Raw genomic sequence first — 18,494 nt, forward strand, 5'->3', positions numbered from 1 at the left:
TAATCTGTTTTCTCTCCTAGCTGAGAATAAACAGGGGTGGCATTTTCAGTAAAATCATAAATAATCATGGGAAGTTTCACCTATTAAGTTTGAAGTAGGGGTCATTTATATTATATGTTACAGGAGTACAACATGGTGACTCTCAATTTTTAAATTATTGTATTTGTTTGTTTACTTTTGGCCGTTGGATCTTCACTGCTGGGCTTTTCTCTAGTTGCAGCGAGCAGGGCCTCCTCCTCGGCATGATGCTCGGGCTTCTCACTGCGGTGGCTTCTCACTGCGGTGGCTTCTCTTGTTGAGGTTCTCAGGCTCTAGCGCACAACTCAGTGGTTGTGGCGCACGGGCTTAGAGGCATGTGGGATCTTCCTGGATCAGGGCTCGAAACCATCTCTCCTACCTTGGCAGGTGGAGTCTTTACCCTGAGCCTCCAGGGAAGCCCTGATTCACAGTTTTAAAAGGTGATACTCCCTTTATGTTGCTGTTCAGTTACAAAGTCATGTCTGACTCTTTGTGACCCCGTGGACTGTAGCCCTGTCCATGGGATTCTCCAGGCAGGAATACTGGAGTGTGTTGCCATTTCCTTCTCCAGGGGGATCTTCCCAATCCAGGGATAAAAATCCACATCTCTTGCATAGGCAGGTGGCTTCTTTACCACTGAGCCACCAGGAAAGCCACACTTCCTCCATAGTTACTCTAAAGTATTGGCTATATTCTCTGTGCTGTATACATGTCCTCGTAGCTTATTTTATACCTAATAGCTTGTTCATCTTTATCCCCTGCCTTGTATTACCCTCCCCTGTCCGCACTGGTAACCACTGGTTTGTTCTTTTTACCTGTGAGTCTGCTTCTTTTCAGTTATATTCATTACTTTGTCGTCTTTTTATCATCTATTAGGTTTTATCAGTTATTCATATTTCAGTGTGAGAGAGTTTGTCAAAATTTTGATAAAAGTGATTATTGATGTGGGGGTGAGGAGGGCACAGAGTCTGAGCCTCCAAAGAAAGGAGAGCAAACAGTCCTGAGGAATAAAGAGAGCAGAGCCTCAAGTCGTAGGTTCCAAAGAAAAATTGGTCTCAAGCTGGTTCTGGGAAGCCGATCCAAATGTGTCTCAATTCCACCCTCTGGTGTGGAGAGAGCCCGAAGCTCATCACAGCCAGCGCCTGGTCCCGGGGTAGCTCTAGTTACGGTTACCTGGATCCCTTCTCCGCTGCAGCCAGGGGTGAAGAGCTGTTCTCCAGTCAAGGCTGCAGCTTACACGCCGGCCCTCTTTGTATTTTGGGGAACAGCAAATATGGGCAATAAGGGGTCCCATTTGTGGCTGTTTCATGGATGTCAAGACCCTGAAGGCACAGAGTATGTGGGTGGCCAGACCTTCCCCGTCATCTACGGCCCTGTTTTCACGGCCTGGAATCAGGAACTGTCTCTGAGTCTGAGTTCAGGGCCTCTCCATGTGGATAAATATTAATTAGGTTCTTCTTTCTATTGAGTGATGAGTTTGGCAAGAGACTCGGTGGCCTGAGCCGAGGGCAGTGAGCCCTCCTGCAGCACGGCCCCCGCCCAGTTTCAAGCGGAGGATGTTGCTAGGATCAGGCAGGGCGTTGCAGCCCTGTCCGTCTGTCCGTCCTCCACATCGCTCTCAGGTGTGCTCTGGTTCTTCCTTTTTTTTTTTTTTTTTTTGCCCTCTTCCTGCGGGGCTGCTTATCTGGTCCCGGGGGAAAGATTTTGACAAAGAAAACGGGGGCAAACAGTCAAGTAGAAACAGGAGTTCCCTGGCGGTGCAGTGGTTAAGACTGTGCTTTCACAGCTGAGGCCAAGCCTTCAGTCCCTGGTCAGAGAACTAAAATCCCACAAGCCACATGGCAGGCAAAAAAAAAAAAAAAGACTAAGAAAAAGAGAAGAAAGGAGAGAAAGAAGTTCCAGGGGGAAGCAAAATTCCTTTTTTCACCAAAAGAGATGGTGAAAAGCGTTTCTAACAGGCAGCGCACACTCTTTGAAGATGTATGTGTGCATTAGACGGCGTGTATGTGTGTGTTGTATGTGTATGTTGGGGAGGCTACAGGGAAACGTGGGGAAGTCTGAAGCAGGATGGCTCTGTTCTGTGACTGTAAAGCGCTGGGCATCCCCTTCCTCAGAGAGTGACCTCAGAGCAGCACCCATTCAAGAAGCCCACCCCTGCCCCTCAAAACCCACAGCAAAGCAGCCTGCTGGATGCCTCCTGCTGCAGAGGAGGCTGGGGGCAGGCTACAGAACACTCTCAGCAGGCTCGAGTGTCTCCCCAAGACCACACAAACACCACCCGGGACACCATGCTCCCCAAAGATACACAACTTGAAACAACAGTTTGGAAAATACAGCGATAGCCCCACAGCAACAAAAATAGCAGCAACATTGAGTGTGTATTCATAGATGTGAACTGCTGGAGCAGATTTTATGTGGCTGGGAGACACGCTGGGGGGAACAGTCTTTGCCTCCTCAATCCTCGAAGAACTTCATGAGCTGGTGGAAAGGATGACAAGTTGGGAGTCAGAAGACCACAGCGCCCCCGTCCTGCGGGTGACCCCTCCCAGCTCTCCCAGGTCTTCACCTGTGAAGTGAGGGGCTTACGTGTCTTGAAAGTCCTTTCCAGCTCCACTGTCTTCATGTCGTTATCATTCCTCTTTCTCTCCTCTTTAATTAATGCTGAAAGGCTCTCCCATCCCTCCCCGCAGGGAGCTGACTTTGGGAAACGAAACCCCCACAGCAGAGCGGGGAGGAGGCTCACTCATCTTCCAAGAGCAGTTTTCTGACTTGTCAGTGAATCACTGAGATGTGTCTTAGAAGAGTGGTCTTATCTAATGAGTTTGAAATATAAGTCCGTTTACAAAACTTTGCTTTACATACAACCTCTGAGGAATCTGTTTCTTTCTTTTTTTAATTTGCTTTTTAAGTTTTATGGAAGTATAGTTGATGTACAGCGTTGTGCTGATTTCTGCTGTATGACAAAGTGGTTCAATTATACGCGCATTGATACTTTTTCATATTCTTCTCCATTATGGTTTATCATAGGCTAGTGAATATAGGTCCCTGTGCTACACAGTGGGACCGTGTTGTTAAGTTAGTTGATTAGTTAATTTGGCTGCATTGGGTCTTAGGTGGGGCCCAGGGGACCCTCTTTGCTGCACGTGGGATTTCTCCCTGGGCCGTGTGAGGTCGCCTAGCTGTGGCACGCGGGCTTCTCTCGGTTGTGGTGCTTGGGCTCCAGAGCACGAGGGCTCAGTAGCTGCTGTGTGAAGCTTTGGTTACCCTGCAGCGTGTGGAATCTTAACTTCCGTGACCAGGGATCAAACCCACGTCCCCTGCGTTGGAAGGCAGACTCTTGACCAGTGGGCCGCCAGGGAGGTCCCTGTGCATCTTATACATCACAGTTGGAATCTGCTAATCCCACCCTCCCGGTCCTTCCCTCCCGACCCCCCACCTTGGCAACCACCAAGCTCTTCTCTATGTCTGTGAGTCTGTCTCTGTTTCATAAATAAGTCCGTTTGTGTTGTATATTAGAAGGAATCCATTTATTTCTTGAGACCACTTGTCCTGGAAATCCAGAGAACATCTGCGGTTCTCCATCTTCTGGAGCCACGAGCTGGTCCTGTGCCCCCAACCCCTCAAGAAAATTATAGCCTTCCATGCATTTATTCATTCGTTTGCTCATTCCCTAGAATCCGCTCATGTTTATTGAGGCCCTAGCCTTGAAGAATCAACATGGAAGTCCTTGCCCTTCCTCATAACATCCTATTTTACAAGAACAAACCAGGCTTGTCCTCTACATCTGCTTCAATAACATCAGTGACTTCAGTTTCTATTTGGGGAAGATACTGGGCAGAAAGCAGCCAACCTTTGGCCTTTGTCTTCTCTTTATTGGTAAGGTCTGTTTTGGTCAAGACCCTTTTGTACTAGTCAGCTCAGGCCACCATAACAAAATACCACAGACTGGGTGCTTGAAAGAAATTTCTTTTCTCACCGTCCTGGAGACTAGAAATCCATGAGCAAGGTGCCAGCAAGCTTGGTGAGAGCTCCCTCCTGACTTGTAAACAGCTGCCTCTGGCTGTGTCTCCACATGAACTCCCCTCTGTGCGAGCCGGAGGAGAGTCCAGGGGTCTCCCCCTCTTCTTATGAGGACCCCAGCCCTGTCAGACTAGGGCCCCACCCCTATAACCGGATTTAACCTTAATTACCTCTTTTTAGGTCCTGTCTCCAAATGCTGGCTTCCCTGGTGGCTCAGCGGTAAAGAATCCACCTGCCAGTGCAGGAACTGCAGGAGATGTGGGCTCAATCCCTAGGTTGGGACGGTCCCATGGAGGAGGGCATGGCAACCCCCTCCAGTATTCTTGCCTGGAGAATCCCATGGACAGAGGAGCCTGGCGGGCTATAGCCAGTAGGTTCAAAATGAGTCAGACATGACTGAAGCAACTTGGCACGCACACATGTCTCCAAATGCAGTCATGCTGGGGTCCGGGCTTTAACATATGGATTTTACAGGACAAACATCCAGCCTGTAAGAGCCAGGACAGAGCTACACCTTTTCCTCCTCAACTCAGATGGCAGCTCGGCTTCTGACGTGGATCACAGGGTCAGAACCCACACAGTCCTGAGAGCACGTCTGCTCGCTTCCCTCTGGAAGCTGGTGAAGAGCAGGGTCCAGCCGTCCTCTCAGAGCGGGTGGGCTTGGGGGCTGCAGGGGCTGGGGAAGGTCAGGTCACAGTCTTAGGGGACCCTTCCCAGCACGCAGCTCCCACTGCCTGCAAACTGACGATAAGGTTATCCTGCCAGGAAGGAAGTTCCGCGGCCCAGTCTCTGCCCTTCTTAGGATGCTTCTCACACGTCCCAAACCACGATGGCGTCAGGCCGTTCCAGCTAAGAAGCCCATACGGTACGCGTGAGTGGTGTGTGGTGTATGTGTGCGGTGGGTGTTGTGTGTGATGGATGTGGTGTGTGTGTGTTGTGTGTAGTGATCGTGGTGGGTATGTGTGGTACGTGGTGCCTGGTGTGTGAGTTGTGTGTGTGGTGTGCATGTGGTGTGTGTTGTTTGTGGTGGGTATGTGTGTGGTATGTGGTGCTTGGTGTTTGTGGTATGTGTGGTGTGTGTATTGTGCGTGGTGGGTATGTGTGTGGTGTGTGTGTGCTGGGTACGATCTCTGTGTGTTGTGTGTATGGTGTGTGTTGTGTGTGTGTGTGCGTGGTATGTATATGATGTGTATGTGGTATGTGTGGTGTGTGTGGTGGGTATGATGTGAATGTGGTGTGTGTGGTGTGTGTATAGTATATATGTGTTGTGTGGTGTGTGTATGGTCCGTGTGTGGCGTGTGTGGTGTGTGTGGTGTCTGTAGGTATATTGTGTGGTGTGTGTTGTGGGTTTGATATGTGCTGTATATGTGGTATGTGTGGTGTGTGTATGGTCTGTGTGTGGTGTGTGTGGTGTGTATGGTGTGTGGTGTGAGTACAGTGTGTGTATGGTGTGTGTAGTGGATATGATGTGTGTGTGGTGTGTGTGTGGTGTGTGTGGTGTGCCTGAGGTCCTGGGGATGAGGGGCGAGGCCCGGGTGGGAGTGGGTAGGCACTCTGAAAGGCCCGGGAGGCCATGGTAAGAACTGGGCTGTTTTTTCCCAAGTCTGATGGGAAACCACGGGGAGGATTTGAGCAGGAAGCTGACATAATCCTCCCCAGCTTTTAAGCAATGATCCATCTGCTGGGTGGAAAACGGACGGTGAAGAGGTGAGCGCAGCAATTAGCGGGCAGCGCACGGATCCATGGGGGAGGTGATGGGGTCTGAGGTCAGGGCGGTACCCGCAGAGGAGCTGGGAGCCATCAGAGCTGCCTGGTATTTGGAAGGAAGCTAAGCCCGGATATCCAGTAGGGAGTTCGTGAAGGGCAGCCTCCTCTCTCAGATGGCTTCAGGAAATTTCGATTCTCTATTCCTCCCACTGCCCACATTTCCAGGAAGGTTTTAGGGCCTGTACAGAGGGCTGTCCTGGCCGCCACTCGCTGACCTGCTCTTCAGTGCAGTTCTGCTGGCTAAGAATAGATGAAGTATCCAAGTTTAAGACTGGCTGGCCCTTTGAGTGTCTATGGGTGTGCTCAGCTGTGTCTGATTCTTTGCAAACCCTTGGGCTATAGCCCACCAGGCTCCTATGTCCTTGGGATTTCCCAGGCAAGAGTACTGGAGCGGGTTGTCATTTCTTTCTCCAGGGGATTTTTCCCGACCCAGGGATCAAACCCACATCTCCTGCATTGCAGGTGGATTTTTTTTTTTTTTAACCACTGAGCCACCAGGAAAGCGCAGCCCTTTGAGTTAGTAAGTGCAAATCTAAGGCCACACCTCTACCACTCAGATGCATCTTCGTCAGCTTTCTGGTGCAGAAGAGAGAGGGTGCGGCACCCAGAGCATCAGACCCATTATCCACGCCCTACTCACCCTGGGAGGGGGTTACCAACTACGCTGAGAATCATCTCCCCAGTGAAGTGGAGGTCCCACGCATTTGTGGGGAATGAGTGTGACTTTGCTTTTCTTTCCACAAAGCATCTCATGGTTTTCATTGGTCAAATGTGGGGCTGTGTCTTGCACGTGACCTTGCCCATCATGTGTGTGTCTCTCAGTGGGAAGAGAAGGTTTTCTATGGGAAAGCAGAGGGTGTGGAATGAATCACTGTAGGACTGAAGAGCATCCTGGACAGAGGAAGGGGAGCATAGTTAAAACAACAAGGAGGGGCTTCCCTGGTGGTCCAGTGGTTAAGATTCTGAGCTTCCAATGCAGGGGGCACAGGTTTGATTCCAGGTCAGGGGACTAAGATCCTGCACATACTGGTGCAGCCATAATTAATTAATTTTTAAAATCTTTTAAATTAAAAAATACGTATAAAACAATGAAAATCTTCCTGGTTTGAAATTGGATAGCACAGCCCTGAAAAGAAACACAACTGACCTCGAGACCACATTCCTAAACCATTTCTTCAGCTTGAGAGTTAAAGTTTGAAATTAGGACTTTCGAACATTTAGGGGCAGAGAAGAGTTGTCAGAAGCTGGCTGTTGTAAGGGAAGTCTTGCACAGGAGGAAAGGACAGAGCAGACAGGCCACGTGGTGGGTGTTCTGTGACCACAGGCTGGATGCATGGGAAACGGCCCTGGCCACTCCCTCCATTGGCTCATTCATTAGACAGATACACGGTGAGCTCCTGGTGTGGCTGAGCACTGTGCTATGTGCTGGATGAACATCATCAAACAACGTGGAGTGTGCCTGCCCTCGTCGACCCCGAGGGGAGGACAGACAAAGACAAATACAGACAGATTGTGAAAGGGACGTGGAGAGGCCAGGCCAGGCGCGGCGGTGGGCACTGCATGCAGGCAGAGACCGCAATCATCAGGAGGTGAGACAGGACAAGGCGGGCGCTGTGGGTGATCCTTCGGGGGTCAAGTGATGACCTCATGATGGGAAAGTCCTATGAGAAAATTAAGCTCTGGCTTAAGTACAGAGTCTGCATGCATGCTAAATCACTTCAGTCATGTCCAACCGTTTGCAACCCCATGGACTGTAGCCCACCAGGCTTCTTTGTCTATGTGGATTCTCCAGGCAAGAATACTGGAGTGATTTGCCATGCTCTCCTCCAGGGAAAAGCATAGAGCCTACCTTTATTTATTTATTTCTTCCAGTTTTATTGAGATGTAATCAACATATAGCCTTGTGTAAATTTAGGATGTACAGCATATTGATTCAACTTCACATCCATCACAGAAAGATGACCACAGGATGGTTGGTGAACATCCACGGTCACAGACAGGGACCACATTAAAGAAACTGAAGGAGAGTATTTACGTGTGGTTGGGGAGGGAGCTGAGGTGGAACAGGAGAATGTTGACTGAGAAGCCCAGGAGCCTTAGTCCTGCCTCGCTGAATCAGGCTGTCTGGAAACACACGACGGTCCAGTTTGGAGATGTAGGGTCAGCTGTCCCACCTCCCTGGTTAATTCGGGTCCCCTCCTATTCATCCAGCTGCTGCGGGATTCAGGTCCATAGCCGAAGAAGAAGACGCGCTGCTCAGACACTTATTCCAAGGTTACCAGAAATGGGTTCGCCCCGTATTACATTCCAACGACACTGTAAAAGTCTACTTTGGATTGAAAATTTCTCAGCTGGTGGATGTGGTGAGTAATCCCTGGCCCTCAGCTGAAAAGAACATGCATTCCTTCACCCGTGTCAAGGCTAAGATTTGATTTTGTTTTCTTTCCCTGTGTCTGCCATTTCAGTTTTAAAAATAACTCGGCATGAGAGAAAATCTGCCCCGGGAAGCCAGTGAAGTGACCCAAGGAAAGAATGTCATTTTCACGGCAACACTTTTGTAGGCGGAGGGGGGCTTCTTGCTGGAGGGAGGTGGGCCGTGGTTAGGAGGGCATCTCTCTGATGGGTTTACTGGAGCTGCCAAGGTGAAGAGCAGACGGGGCTGAGCCCAGGGCTGACTCAGTGTCCCCTGAGCCAAGCCAGGGCGGGCAGGGGTCGGAGCAGAGAGAGCCGCGGTGACAGCCCTGGAGAGAGTCCCTGGGTGACCCCATTCCCTCCTGGATCTCCTGGGGACCCCAGATCTTTCCCTGACACACCCCATACCTTAATTTTCCTATTGAGTCCACATTTCTGTCATGAGGTTCCTGGGGAAATCTGTGAACTTTGATAACCCAGATTCTGCAAAACCATGCTACTGCAGTCCCCAAAGTCCCAGAACAATGTTCCCCCATTGGCCATATCCACTCATCATCACCACCCCCCAACTGACTCAAAGCCCAAGATTCCTTCTAGAAAATCATACAAGGCCCACCTCCCATTTAGCTAGCATTTCATTCAACTTCACCCCCTTACTGTGCCTTTGGTTACGCAATTTATGCAAACATCACCACAAGGAACTGCTACTTGCTCTCATTATTATTTTCATTTTAAACAAAATATGCCTAATATTGTAGGGTCCCAATGCCATGGGGCTTCCCTGGTGGCTCAGATGGTAAAGAACCTGCCTTGTAATGCAGGAGACCTGGGTTCAATCCCTGGGTGGTAAGATTCCCTGGAGAAGGGAATGGCAACCCACTCCAGTATCCTTGGCTGGGATATCCCATGAACAGGGGAGCCTGGCAGGCTGCAGTCCAGGGGGGTTGCAAAGAGTCGGACACAACTGAGTGACTAACACCCACTCGATGCCATTTAACTGTTCTTAAGTTGAGAATCCTTCCCACTTTGGACTGCTCAAAAGTAAGATTTCAAGAAGTCTTTGTGACAAAAAAAAAAAAAAGAAAAAAATCCAATACACATTTTCACTTAATTTGAATTTACTTTTCCTTTTCTTAGGATGAAAAGAATCAGCTGATGACGACAAACGTGTGGCTCAAACAGGTAACTGTCAGTCTGAGGACTGTACCTGCTGTCTAACTGTCACCGTTCTTTCCACTGAGAAAGGTTCTATGGAAAAATAATTATTTTAAAGAGTGCATTGCGTTCTTCAGGGAGACATTTGGGAGTGTTTGGGGAAGGGTTTCTTCTTTTTTTATTTTCTTCCACGCAAGTCGGAGGTCAGTCTGGAAGCCCGTAGGTGCTGTCTTCTTGCTCCTGGAGGGGGTCTCTGAGCCGGTGGGTGGGCAGGTGACCCTGACTGTGAGTCCCAGGCTCTGGTCCCTGGGCTCCTTGGAGAAAAGGGGGCCAAGTTCCAGAGTGCAACTTACCCCACTGAAGCTAAGACAACCAGATAAGAAAACCAGTGATGTTAGTTCCCCTTCCTTCCCCCGTCCTCCCTAGGATCTTGCCCCTCCCCTAATGCTGTTCTCTAGAAAGAGAAAACGGGATGACAGAGGCCCCCACTATCAACCTCAGAACGAGGTGAAGCCCAAGTCAAGACGCTGAATCCACAAAAGAACAGGAATGATGTTTAGCTCTCAGCCTGACCACAGCCTGTCTCCTGCTCTTTGTAGAGTTGCCAGGAAACAGTTACCCTTCAAATAATACCTGTCATGTAAAGGAGAAAATATTAGTACTTCTTTGACAGGAAATGAAAAGGTTGATTTAATTACTTACTTTTTTGGTTTTGTTAACAATTACTTTTTTTTTCTTTTTTTACCTTATGTCCAGATATTACCTAATCTCCCAGAGATTTAAAATCTAGGTATGTTAGCTATCTCACTTAATTTTAACATATGTACATAACATTCTTCACTTACGTTGAAATGAGTTGTTTATCTGTGCCAGTTTAGTGCACACTCGTGCAGGTCTTTCTGCTAATGGTCTATAAGGAACAATGGATAAAAGACTCTAAGGAGATTTTCTGGATCTCATCTGGGGTCATCAGATTTCACCCACTCAAAGGTTTTGATCAGATTTGGGTAATTAGTATAAATTTTGCTAGTTTCTAGATATGTTAGCATATTATGAAATGGATCTGCATATTATTTTACTTGTAAATAAAAATGTTCAGGAGAAAATAATAAGCTGGGAATGTAGGTATAAAAATACAATTTAAATAAATAGGGACTTCCCTGGCTGTCCAGTGGTTAAGATTCCAAGCTTCTGAGGCAGGGGTCATGGGTTCAATCCTTGGCCAGGGAACTAATAACCCACACACCGCCTGGGACAGCCAAATTTTTTTAAATGTAAAAATAATAATAATTTTTTAAAATAAAATGAATAAATGTATTTTTCAATACATTTCTTGGGACTTATTCTACTTTTGCACTTTAGAGGCTGTGGAGTTTGAAGGTATTTTGAGTTCATAAAAGTCAGTAAGAAGTCCTGTATTTGCACTTTCACAGAAGAGAAGAAAAATTCTTTGTTGAAGTGTAAATAAGCTTAGGATGTTGGCAAAAATAAAACAGACTCACTCCTCCACACACACCTCCTCCAGCTGCCCCTTGAGTTTGAAGGTATTTTGAGTTCATAAAAGTCAGTAAGAAGTCCTGTATTTGCACTTTCACAGAAGAGAAGAAAAATTCTTTGTTGAAGTGTAAATAAGCTTAGGATGTTGGCAAAAATAAAACAGACTCACTCCTCCACACACACCTCCTCCAGCTGCCACCTTACACATAAGAGAGTGGTCGAGGAGCCTTGGCTTTTGGGGTATAGGGACTTTTCACTTTCCTGAGATTTTGGAAACAAGAAGTCATTTCAGACAAAGAGAACAAGATTAGACATGAAGGGAAGAAACCGTCTTCCTCAGGCTTCAGCTGTACTTTGGAAACGACCTCCAGCAAAGCGAGGCCCCTGGAATCGCTGTCTGGTGAGCCCCTCCAGGTCAAGACAGAACTGACACCTAAAAATCCCAGAACGGAGCGAGAGAAATCTACAGGGGGAGGGAGAGAGTGCCTAGCTGCCATTTAGGAAAGCTTGCTGGGAACTTGGGTTCCCATGTCATAGAAGAAACAGGGGGAACATGGTTTCATTGCATTAATTTGCAATGCGTTGTCATAGCTCTTATCCATTTACATTTCTGAACCTCTCTAAATTAGCAAAGTGGGTATCATTATGCCTGTTACCAGAGACAGAAGAGTCTGCTTCATCTGGCTAGAACCAGCTTTCCCCAGCTGGAGCCTTGTTTGCACATCTAGCCCCGCGCAAAACATCCAGCCCTATTTCTAAATTAGAGGAATATTCAAAGTAGGAGAAACCACTGAGAACATGATGAAGCTATGAACGCACTCACACAGATTGGGTTTGGAGTGGGAATGTCACAATAGGGATTAGCCAACAAGGGCTGTGTTATGGTACAAACAGTGTGGGAGCAAAAAGATAGGAGAATCTCTGGCCTGGTGGCAGGCAGGGAGGGCTGCATGGAAGAGGAGGCATTGGAGCTCCACCACGACGTTACTTTTATACTTTCTTTTCTATGTTTTAGCTTTTTAAGCGTAAAAGAGTAAAGGAAAGGACTAAAGGAAACAGATGGAAAAAGAATATAAAACTGACATTTAAAAAAACCAGCACAGTGTTTTACACAGACCTCAGTTTCAACGACAATGTTAAAGTTTATTGAGCATCTGTTAAGTGCCCAGTCTGTTACACGTGTCATGGGAACGAATACATTCAATTTTCACAGCCACCTTCCAAAGTCTATTATGATTCCCACTTTGCAGATGAGAAGACTGAGGATTGGAGGACTGGAGTGACTTGTCTCAGGCAACACACTAGTAACTGCAGTCTGGTGAAAAGAAATCATTTTCTTCTTCCGACTTGAGGAGCTGTTGGGAGACACCCGGCCGTCCTCTCGGGGCTCTCCCTGTAAAGTCTAGCTCCTAATCCTGGCCTTCTAAGGCTTTGGTTCCTTAACCTCTGGGAGCTCTCATGAAGCTGTTCTAGAAAGGCATTTAGGAGAGAATGAGGCTGGGAGTCACTTCGTTGATTCCACAGGATTTATTGAGCATCAACTAAGGGCCAGGTAATCTGCTAGATTCAGGATGTACAGAGCGTAAAACACAACCCTGCCTACAAGGAGAGAATCTGATGTTAGTTGTGTAAAAATAATCTCCGTAATATGATAGACACTATAAGTAACGTATATACATAAGACACTGAGTCATTACAATTATGACAATGAAATGGGGAACAAATCATGGAAGTCTTCCAAGGGGAGGAGACATTTCGGTGGGGTCTTGCAGGATCAGTAGAGGTTCCATGATCCATAAAAGTGGAGAAATTGTCACCCACCTGAATAGGTTTCCCAAACACATGACTTTCCAAAGCTCTCACACCAGAGCAAAGCTATAAGAAACTCTTTCCAATCACGTCTGTCTACCTCAGTAAAAATAAAGACAATAATGACCAAACTTCTCTCTTTTCTCTTTGCCCTCTCAGACACTGAAAAATGCTCCTTAGTCCATGGAGAGAATAAAATTCTGCCTGCTTGGTCCTAAAGCAGGTTTCCTGCAGCATACCCGAGTGAGATGACTGGTGTTTTGTTTTGTTTTTTAACCCGATTCCTCTGCTCTATCTTCTATTTCCTTCATCTTGTCTGGTATATTTAGACATTTCTCGTTTATCCTCCCAACCGCAGACCTTTACAGGCACAAATTTAGTAACATCCTGAGAAAGTCCTCTATGGAGAGCTATTTTTGTGGTATTGATTTTATTTTGCAAACTTGTCTTCGTACTTCCAGAGAGTAATAAAAACCGTACAACCCATAAATAGATTATTAACATGGACTCACTACAACTCTGTGACAAGGTCTTCACCGCCCCAGCCACTCAGATTCCACTTAGTCTTTGTCAAGGGTAGGAAAACCGCATCGCAAGCACCTGAAGGGGATGGAAGACAAAGCCATCATCCCTTCCTTACTGACAGGACGGTCGGCCCTTTGTCTGAATGTCACCCTGTGAGTAATCACCCTGAAGACAGATGCCAAGTGTATTCACTCAACTAGTGCTTCATGAGCACCTACCATGTGCCAGGGCCATATAGGGCACTGGGCCTCAACTCTGGGGGCAAAGTCCTTGAGCCAAAAGGTTCTGAGTGGCCAGGTGTTACTGAATGTGGGCTGCTGTCCCAGGCCACAGCAACCCCGAGGACACAGAGCTCCCTGAATCTTACAAGGACAGCATCTTGGACCAATGTGGTTTTTCCAACAGCTGGTTCCTGTGTGTTTTATTAGTTCAGTTCAGTTAGTCAGTCGTGTCTGACTCTTTGTGACCCCATGAGCTGCAGTACGCCAGGCCTCCCTGTCCATCACCAACTCCCAGAGCCTATCCAAACTCATGTCCATTTTGTCGATGATGCCATCCAACCATCTCATCCTCTGTCCTCCCCTTTTCCTATTATTTGGTTATGCCAAGTCTTACTTGTGGCATATGGGATCTAGCTCCCTGTCCAGAGACTGAACCTGAGCCCCCTGCATTGACAGCACAGAGTCTTAGCCACGGCACTACCAGGGAAGTCCCTGAATTCCTGTTTTAGATCACAGTAAGTTCAGAAATATGAAGGCCTCATTGGGTGGATCCCTGCAGCTGGTTTTGGAGGAGAAAACCAAGATGCTGGCTTTTTTTTTTTTTTTTAAACAAACCTAAGGAAAGGCTGGCCTTGCTGTAAGGTCTGGGCCATTTGCCCAAAGCCTAGTTATCTTCCCCAACCTCCAACAGCACCTATACTTCTAGGGATTTACCTTAAACCTCCGTCACCTTCTTATCTCCTTCCTTTTCCATAGCCTCACTCTGACCTTAGCAGACGAGGCCCTGCCGTATGGTCTTCTGATTCACGTGGACCCTGAGTAAGAATGAAGTGAGTCGGGGATCCAGAGTCTTGCTGTATAAACTTGGCAGGTCACTTCCTCTCTGACTCTCTGTCTCTTCATTTATGAAATAAGGCAATACCCAGCTGCAGTGTCACTGGGTGGTTAAAAGGTATTATGTGTGTGCATGTGACTCCTCTGAGGTCTGGCAGGTAGTGGGAACTCAATAAATGTCATTTCCTGGTGCCCTCTTCATAGACTTTCTCATCTTTAATGACAAATCCCATTTCTTGGCCTTGACAACTCAGACATAATGGGAATATGATGGTGGTTTAGTCGCTAAGTTGTGTCCGACTCTTTTGACCCCATGGACTGTAGTCTGCCAGGCTCCTCTGTCCATGGGATTTTCCAGGCAAGAATACTGGAGTGGGTTGCCATGCCCTCCTCCAGGGGATCTTCCCAACCCAGGGATGGAACTGGGGTCTTCTGCATTGCAGGCAGATTCTTTACCAACTGAGCTACGAGGGACGCCCCAATGGGAATATGAGACATATAATATGCCATGTTGCCGTCTTTAAGATTAAAATGAATCAACAATAATTTCATTAATTTGGGGGGTGGCATATTACATGGCTTGAGGGATCTTCGTTCCCCAAACAGGGATCGAACCCAGGCCCACGGCAATGAAAGTGTCAAGTCCTAACCACTGGCTCTGCAGGGAATTCCGACATTAATTTAGTTTTAAGAATTTCACACCTGACTTTGAGGTAATTGAAAATCCCAGGGTGTCCCAGAGGTTGCCGATCAAGGCACCAGCAGGGAATATTTGTTTCTTGCTATCTTTTGGTCTTGGGATTAATAATTATTAATGTTTATAATAATAATTTTTCTAATTATTAAGAATCATTAGAAGACTTCATTTATTATTTTTAAAAGTCATGACAATTTCTTTTTTAAGTCTTATGATTTAGGTTTAAATGAAATTTGGTTCTGGATTGTTCTGCAGCTTGACATTTATGAATGATATTTCAGGTAATATATGTAAGAAAATTTTAAGGAAATATATATGATATGGATTTGAAGTTGCACTTTTTGGAATTAAGAAAGCTAGACTGGGAGTATTTTTCTATTTTTTTTCTCAGTCTGAGATTAACTTTGGTATTTGGCCCTGACCTACCCTGTGCTCCCCTGTTCCTATAATAATAACAAGCTCTCAAGCCCGGGACTGTGGCAAAGTGGAGCTGATGTTTGTACAGAGCTTTGAGAATCTTGGCTGGGACATGCTGTGTGAACACTGGATACTGTTTCTAATCTCCTGCTTTAGAAAGGCAGAGACAGGAGGTTAATCTCCAACCCCAGGGTTTCAGAGGGAGAAGGGAAATGACCAGAAGCCTCACAGCCCCTTAGAGAGCAGGACAGAGGATTTGGGCTCTGAATCCTCATCCTGATTCAGCTGACTTTAGTACGAGCAATGATGCTGTGGTGTGGGGCTCAGCCAGCATCATGGTGGACCATGTCCTGCTGGATTTTGGTGAGCCCCTCTGATGGCATGTTGGCCGGGACAGCATCTCTAATTCCCCAGGTCTGACCTCAGAAGGACACTGAGACTGTAAGGAATGTCTCTCCAGTCTTGCAAAGGAGCATAGCCAGTGAAGGACGGTCCAGGGGTGGAACTCTAATTTGATGTTCAATGCATTCTCTCTCTCTTTCTCTGTCTTGGGTACCCCCAACAGAGTCCCACTGACCATGAGTCCCACCTGTTCTTTACTGTTCAAGAACGTACCCTGAATCCACTGGAGCTGATTTTATATCCTCCTCAAGGATTCAGACATGCCCCTCATTCATCCAGCCACTCACATCTGCTCTTCATCCTGGAACAGAATCCTCAGTAGCCCTGCTCCTTCCTCCATGGTACCCACTGCCCGCTCCTGCCCTCTGTCTCAGCTACAGTGTCATCCAATCAGAACCGCCTTCCCTGTCCACTCAATGTCCCCCATTTTTTCACCCAAACCACCCCCTTCGTGGCCGTGAGCATAGGGTGATGGTTTGCCTGTTAGTTCATGGGTTCTAGAATCTTCCCTGGTGGCTCAGTTAGGTAAAGAGTCTCCCTGCAGTGTGGGAGACCTGGGTTTGATCCCTGGGTTCGGAAGATCCCCTGGAGAAGGGAATAGCAACCCACTCCAGCAATCTTGCCTGGAAAATCCCATGGACGGAGGAGCCTTGCGGGGCTCTAGTCCATGGGGTCGCAAAGAGTCAACACAGCTGAACAGCTGACACACACACTCCCCACCAGGAGTTCCCACAGAAAGGAGTGTGAGTCTGTCTGGGGGGCAGAAAGAGGACTGAATGGTCTATCACGGGCTCTGGTCTGAGGCAGCCCCAGGTAGGAGGACAAGGTGGCCCTGCTCAGAGCTGGTATAAGCCTTGCATATTTGTGGGATGGATTAATTTCCCCCGAATATTAAGTTCCTGAAGCACAGCCTCTGGACTTCCTCGGGCCACAGCTCTCCATCCTGCTGCTGGAGGTGCGATGAGCAAGACGAATCTTTCCAACGGAACCACCTCTCCCCCGGGGCTTGGCCCGTTTCCCTGAGCACAGTCTGCACAGCTGCTGTGCGTTTGCCCCTAGAATCTGAGCTCCCCACTTCTTCCTGGGCTGCACAGCCAGGCTTCGATAAAGGTGACCAGTTCCTGTAGAAGAGAGAAGGCTGAATTCCAGAAGCAGGCGATTTTTTTGGAGATCTTTAGGTTCCAAGCGGAGACACTGTGGGTTTGGGCTCACTAACACTGTGCTCACTTAACACTGATATTAAAGAAGGAGCCAGAGTGTAAGAGACCAGTTCTAGTCAGTCTGCCTAAACGTGTCTGTCTGCAAGGCTCGTCCCTGTGTACCTGCTGCTTGCTCCCTTTGCTGTTGCTGGTCAGTCACGAAGTCGTGTCCGATGCCTTTCGACCCCATAGACTGCAGCACACCAGGCTTCCCTGTCCTTCACCATCTCCCCAGGTTTGCTCAAACTCATGTCCATTGAGTTGGTGATACCATCCAACCATCTCATCCTCTGTCACCCCCCTTCTCCTTTTGCCTTCAATCTTTCCCAGAATCAGGGTCTTTTCCAGTGAGTCGGCTCTTGACATCAGATGCCCAAAGTATTGAAACTTCAGCTTCATCTTCAGTCGTTCCAATGAATATTCAGCGTTGATTTCCTTTAGGTTTGACTGGTTTGATCTCCTTGCTGTCCAAGGGACTTCAGGAGTCTTCTCTAGCACCACAATTCGAAAGCATCAATTTTTTGGCGCTCAACCTTCTTTACTGTCCAACTCTCACATCCATACATGATTACTGGAAAAACCATAGCTTTGACTGTATGGATCTTTGTCAGCAAAGTGATGTCTCTGCTTTTTAATATGCTGTCTAGGTTTGATGAAAATGAAAGAGGAGAGTGAAAAAGTTTGCTTAAAGCTCAACATTCAGAAAACTAAGATCATGGCATCTGGTCCCATCACTTCATGGGAAATAGATGGGGAAACAGTGGAAACAGTGTCAGACTTTATATTTGGGGGCTCCAAAATCACTGCAGATGGTGATTGCAGCCATGAAATTAAAAGAGGCTTACTCCTTGGAAGGAAAGTTATGACCAACCTAGATAGCATATTCAAAAGCAGAGACATTACTTTACCAACAAAGGTCTATCTAGTCAAGGCTATGGTTTTTCCAGTAGTCATGTATGGATGTGAGAGTTGGACCGTGAGGAAAGCTGAGCATCGAAGAATTGATGCTTTTGAACTGTGGTGCTGGAGAAGACTCTTGAGAGTCCCTTGGTCTGCAAGGAGATCCAACCAGTCCATTCTGAAGGAGATCAGCCCTGGGATTTCTTTGGAAGGAATGATGCTAAAGCGGAAACTCCAGTACTTTGGCCACCTCATGCGAAGAGTTGACTCATTGGAAAAGACCCTGATGCTGGGAGGGATTGGGGTCAGGAGGAGAAGGGGACGACAGAGGATGAGATGGCTGGATGGCATCACTGACTCGATGGACGTGAGTCTGAGTGAACTCCGGGAGTTGGTGATGGACAGGGAGGCCGGGCGTGCTGCGATTCATGGGGTCGCAAACAGTCGGACCCGACTGAGCGACTGAACTGAACTGAACTAGGTTTGTCATAGCTTTCTTTCCAAGGAGCAAGTGTCTTTTAATTTCGTGGGGGCAATCACCATCCACAGTGATTTTGGAGCCCAAGAAAATAAAATCTGTCACTGTTTCCACTGTTGTTACCTGCTCGAGGTCTATTTTAT

The 18,494-nt window shown here is 47.4% G+C and overlaps 1 protein-coding gene across 2 annotated transcripts in view; it reads left to right on the plus strand.

Annotated features, from left to right (window-relative positions):
• The window catches only part of CHRNB3 (cholinergic receptor nicotinic beta 3 subunit), a 32,693-nt gene that overhangs the window by 4,801 nt on the left and 9,398 nt on the right, over positions 1-18,494 (plus strand). Inside the window, exons 1-3 of one of the 2 annotated variants that reach the window (XM_086380476.1) lie at positions 7,034-7,394; positions 8,017-8,168; positions 9,355-9,399. In XM_086380476.1, the coding sequence (XP_086236602.1) occupies positions 9,373-9,399 (27 nt within the window). In that variant the 5' untranslated portion in view covers positions 7,034-7,394; positions 8,017-8,168; positions 9,355-9,372. Of the gene's footprint in view, positions 1-7,033; positions 7,395-8,016; positions 8,169-9,354; positions 9,400-18,494 lie in introns of those variants that run through there. The other variant, XM_086380475.1, reaches the window with a different exon arrangement.

Source organism: Bos grunniens, chromosome 27 (genome assembly GCF_055505025.1).
Source record: "Bos grunniens cultivar Pamir isolate PY7600 chromosome 27, Bosgru_T2T1.0, whole genome shotgun sequence".
Classification (NCBI taxonomy): Eukaryota; Metazoa; Chordata; class Mammalia; order Artiodactyla; family Bovidae; genus Bos; species Bos grunniens.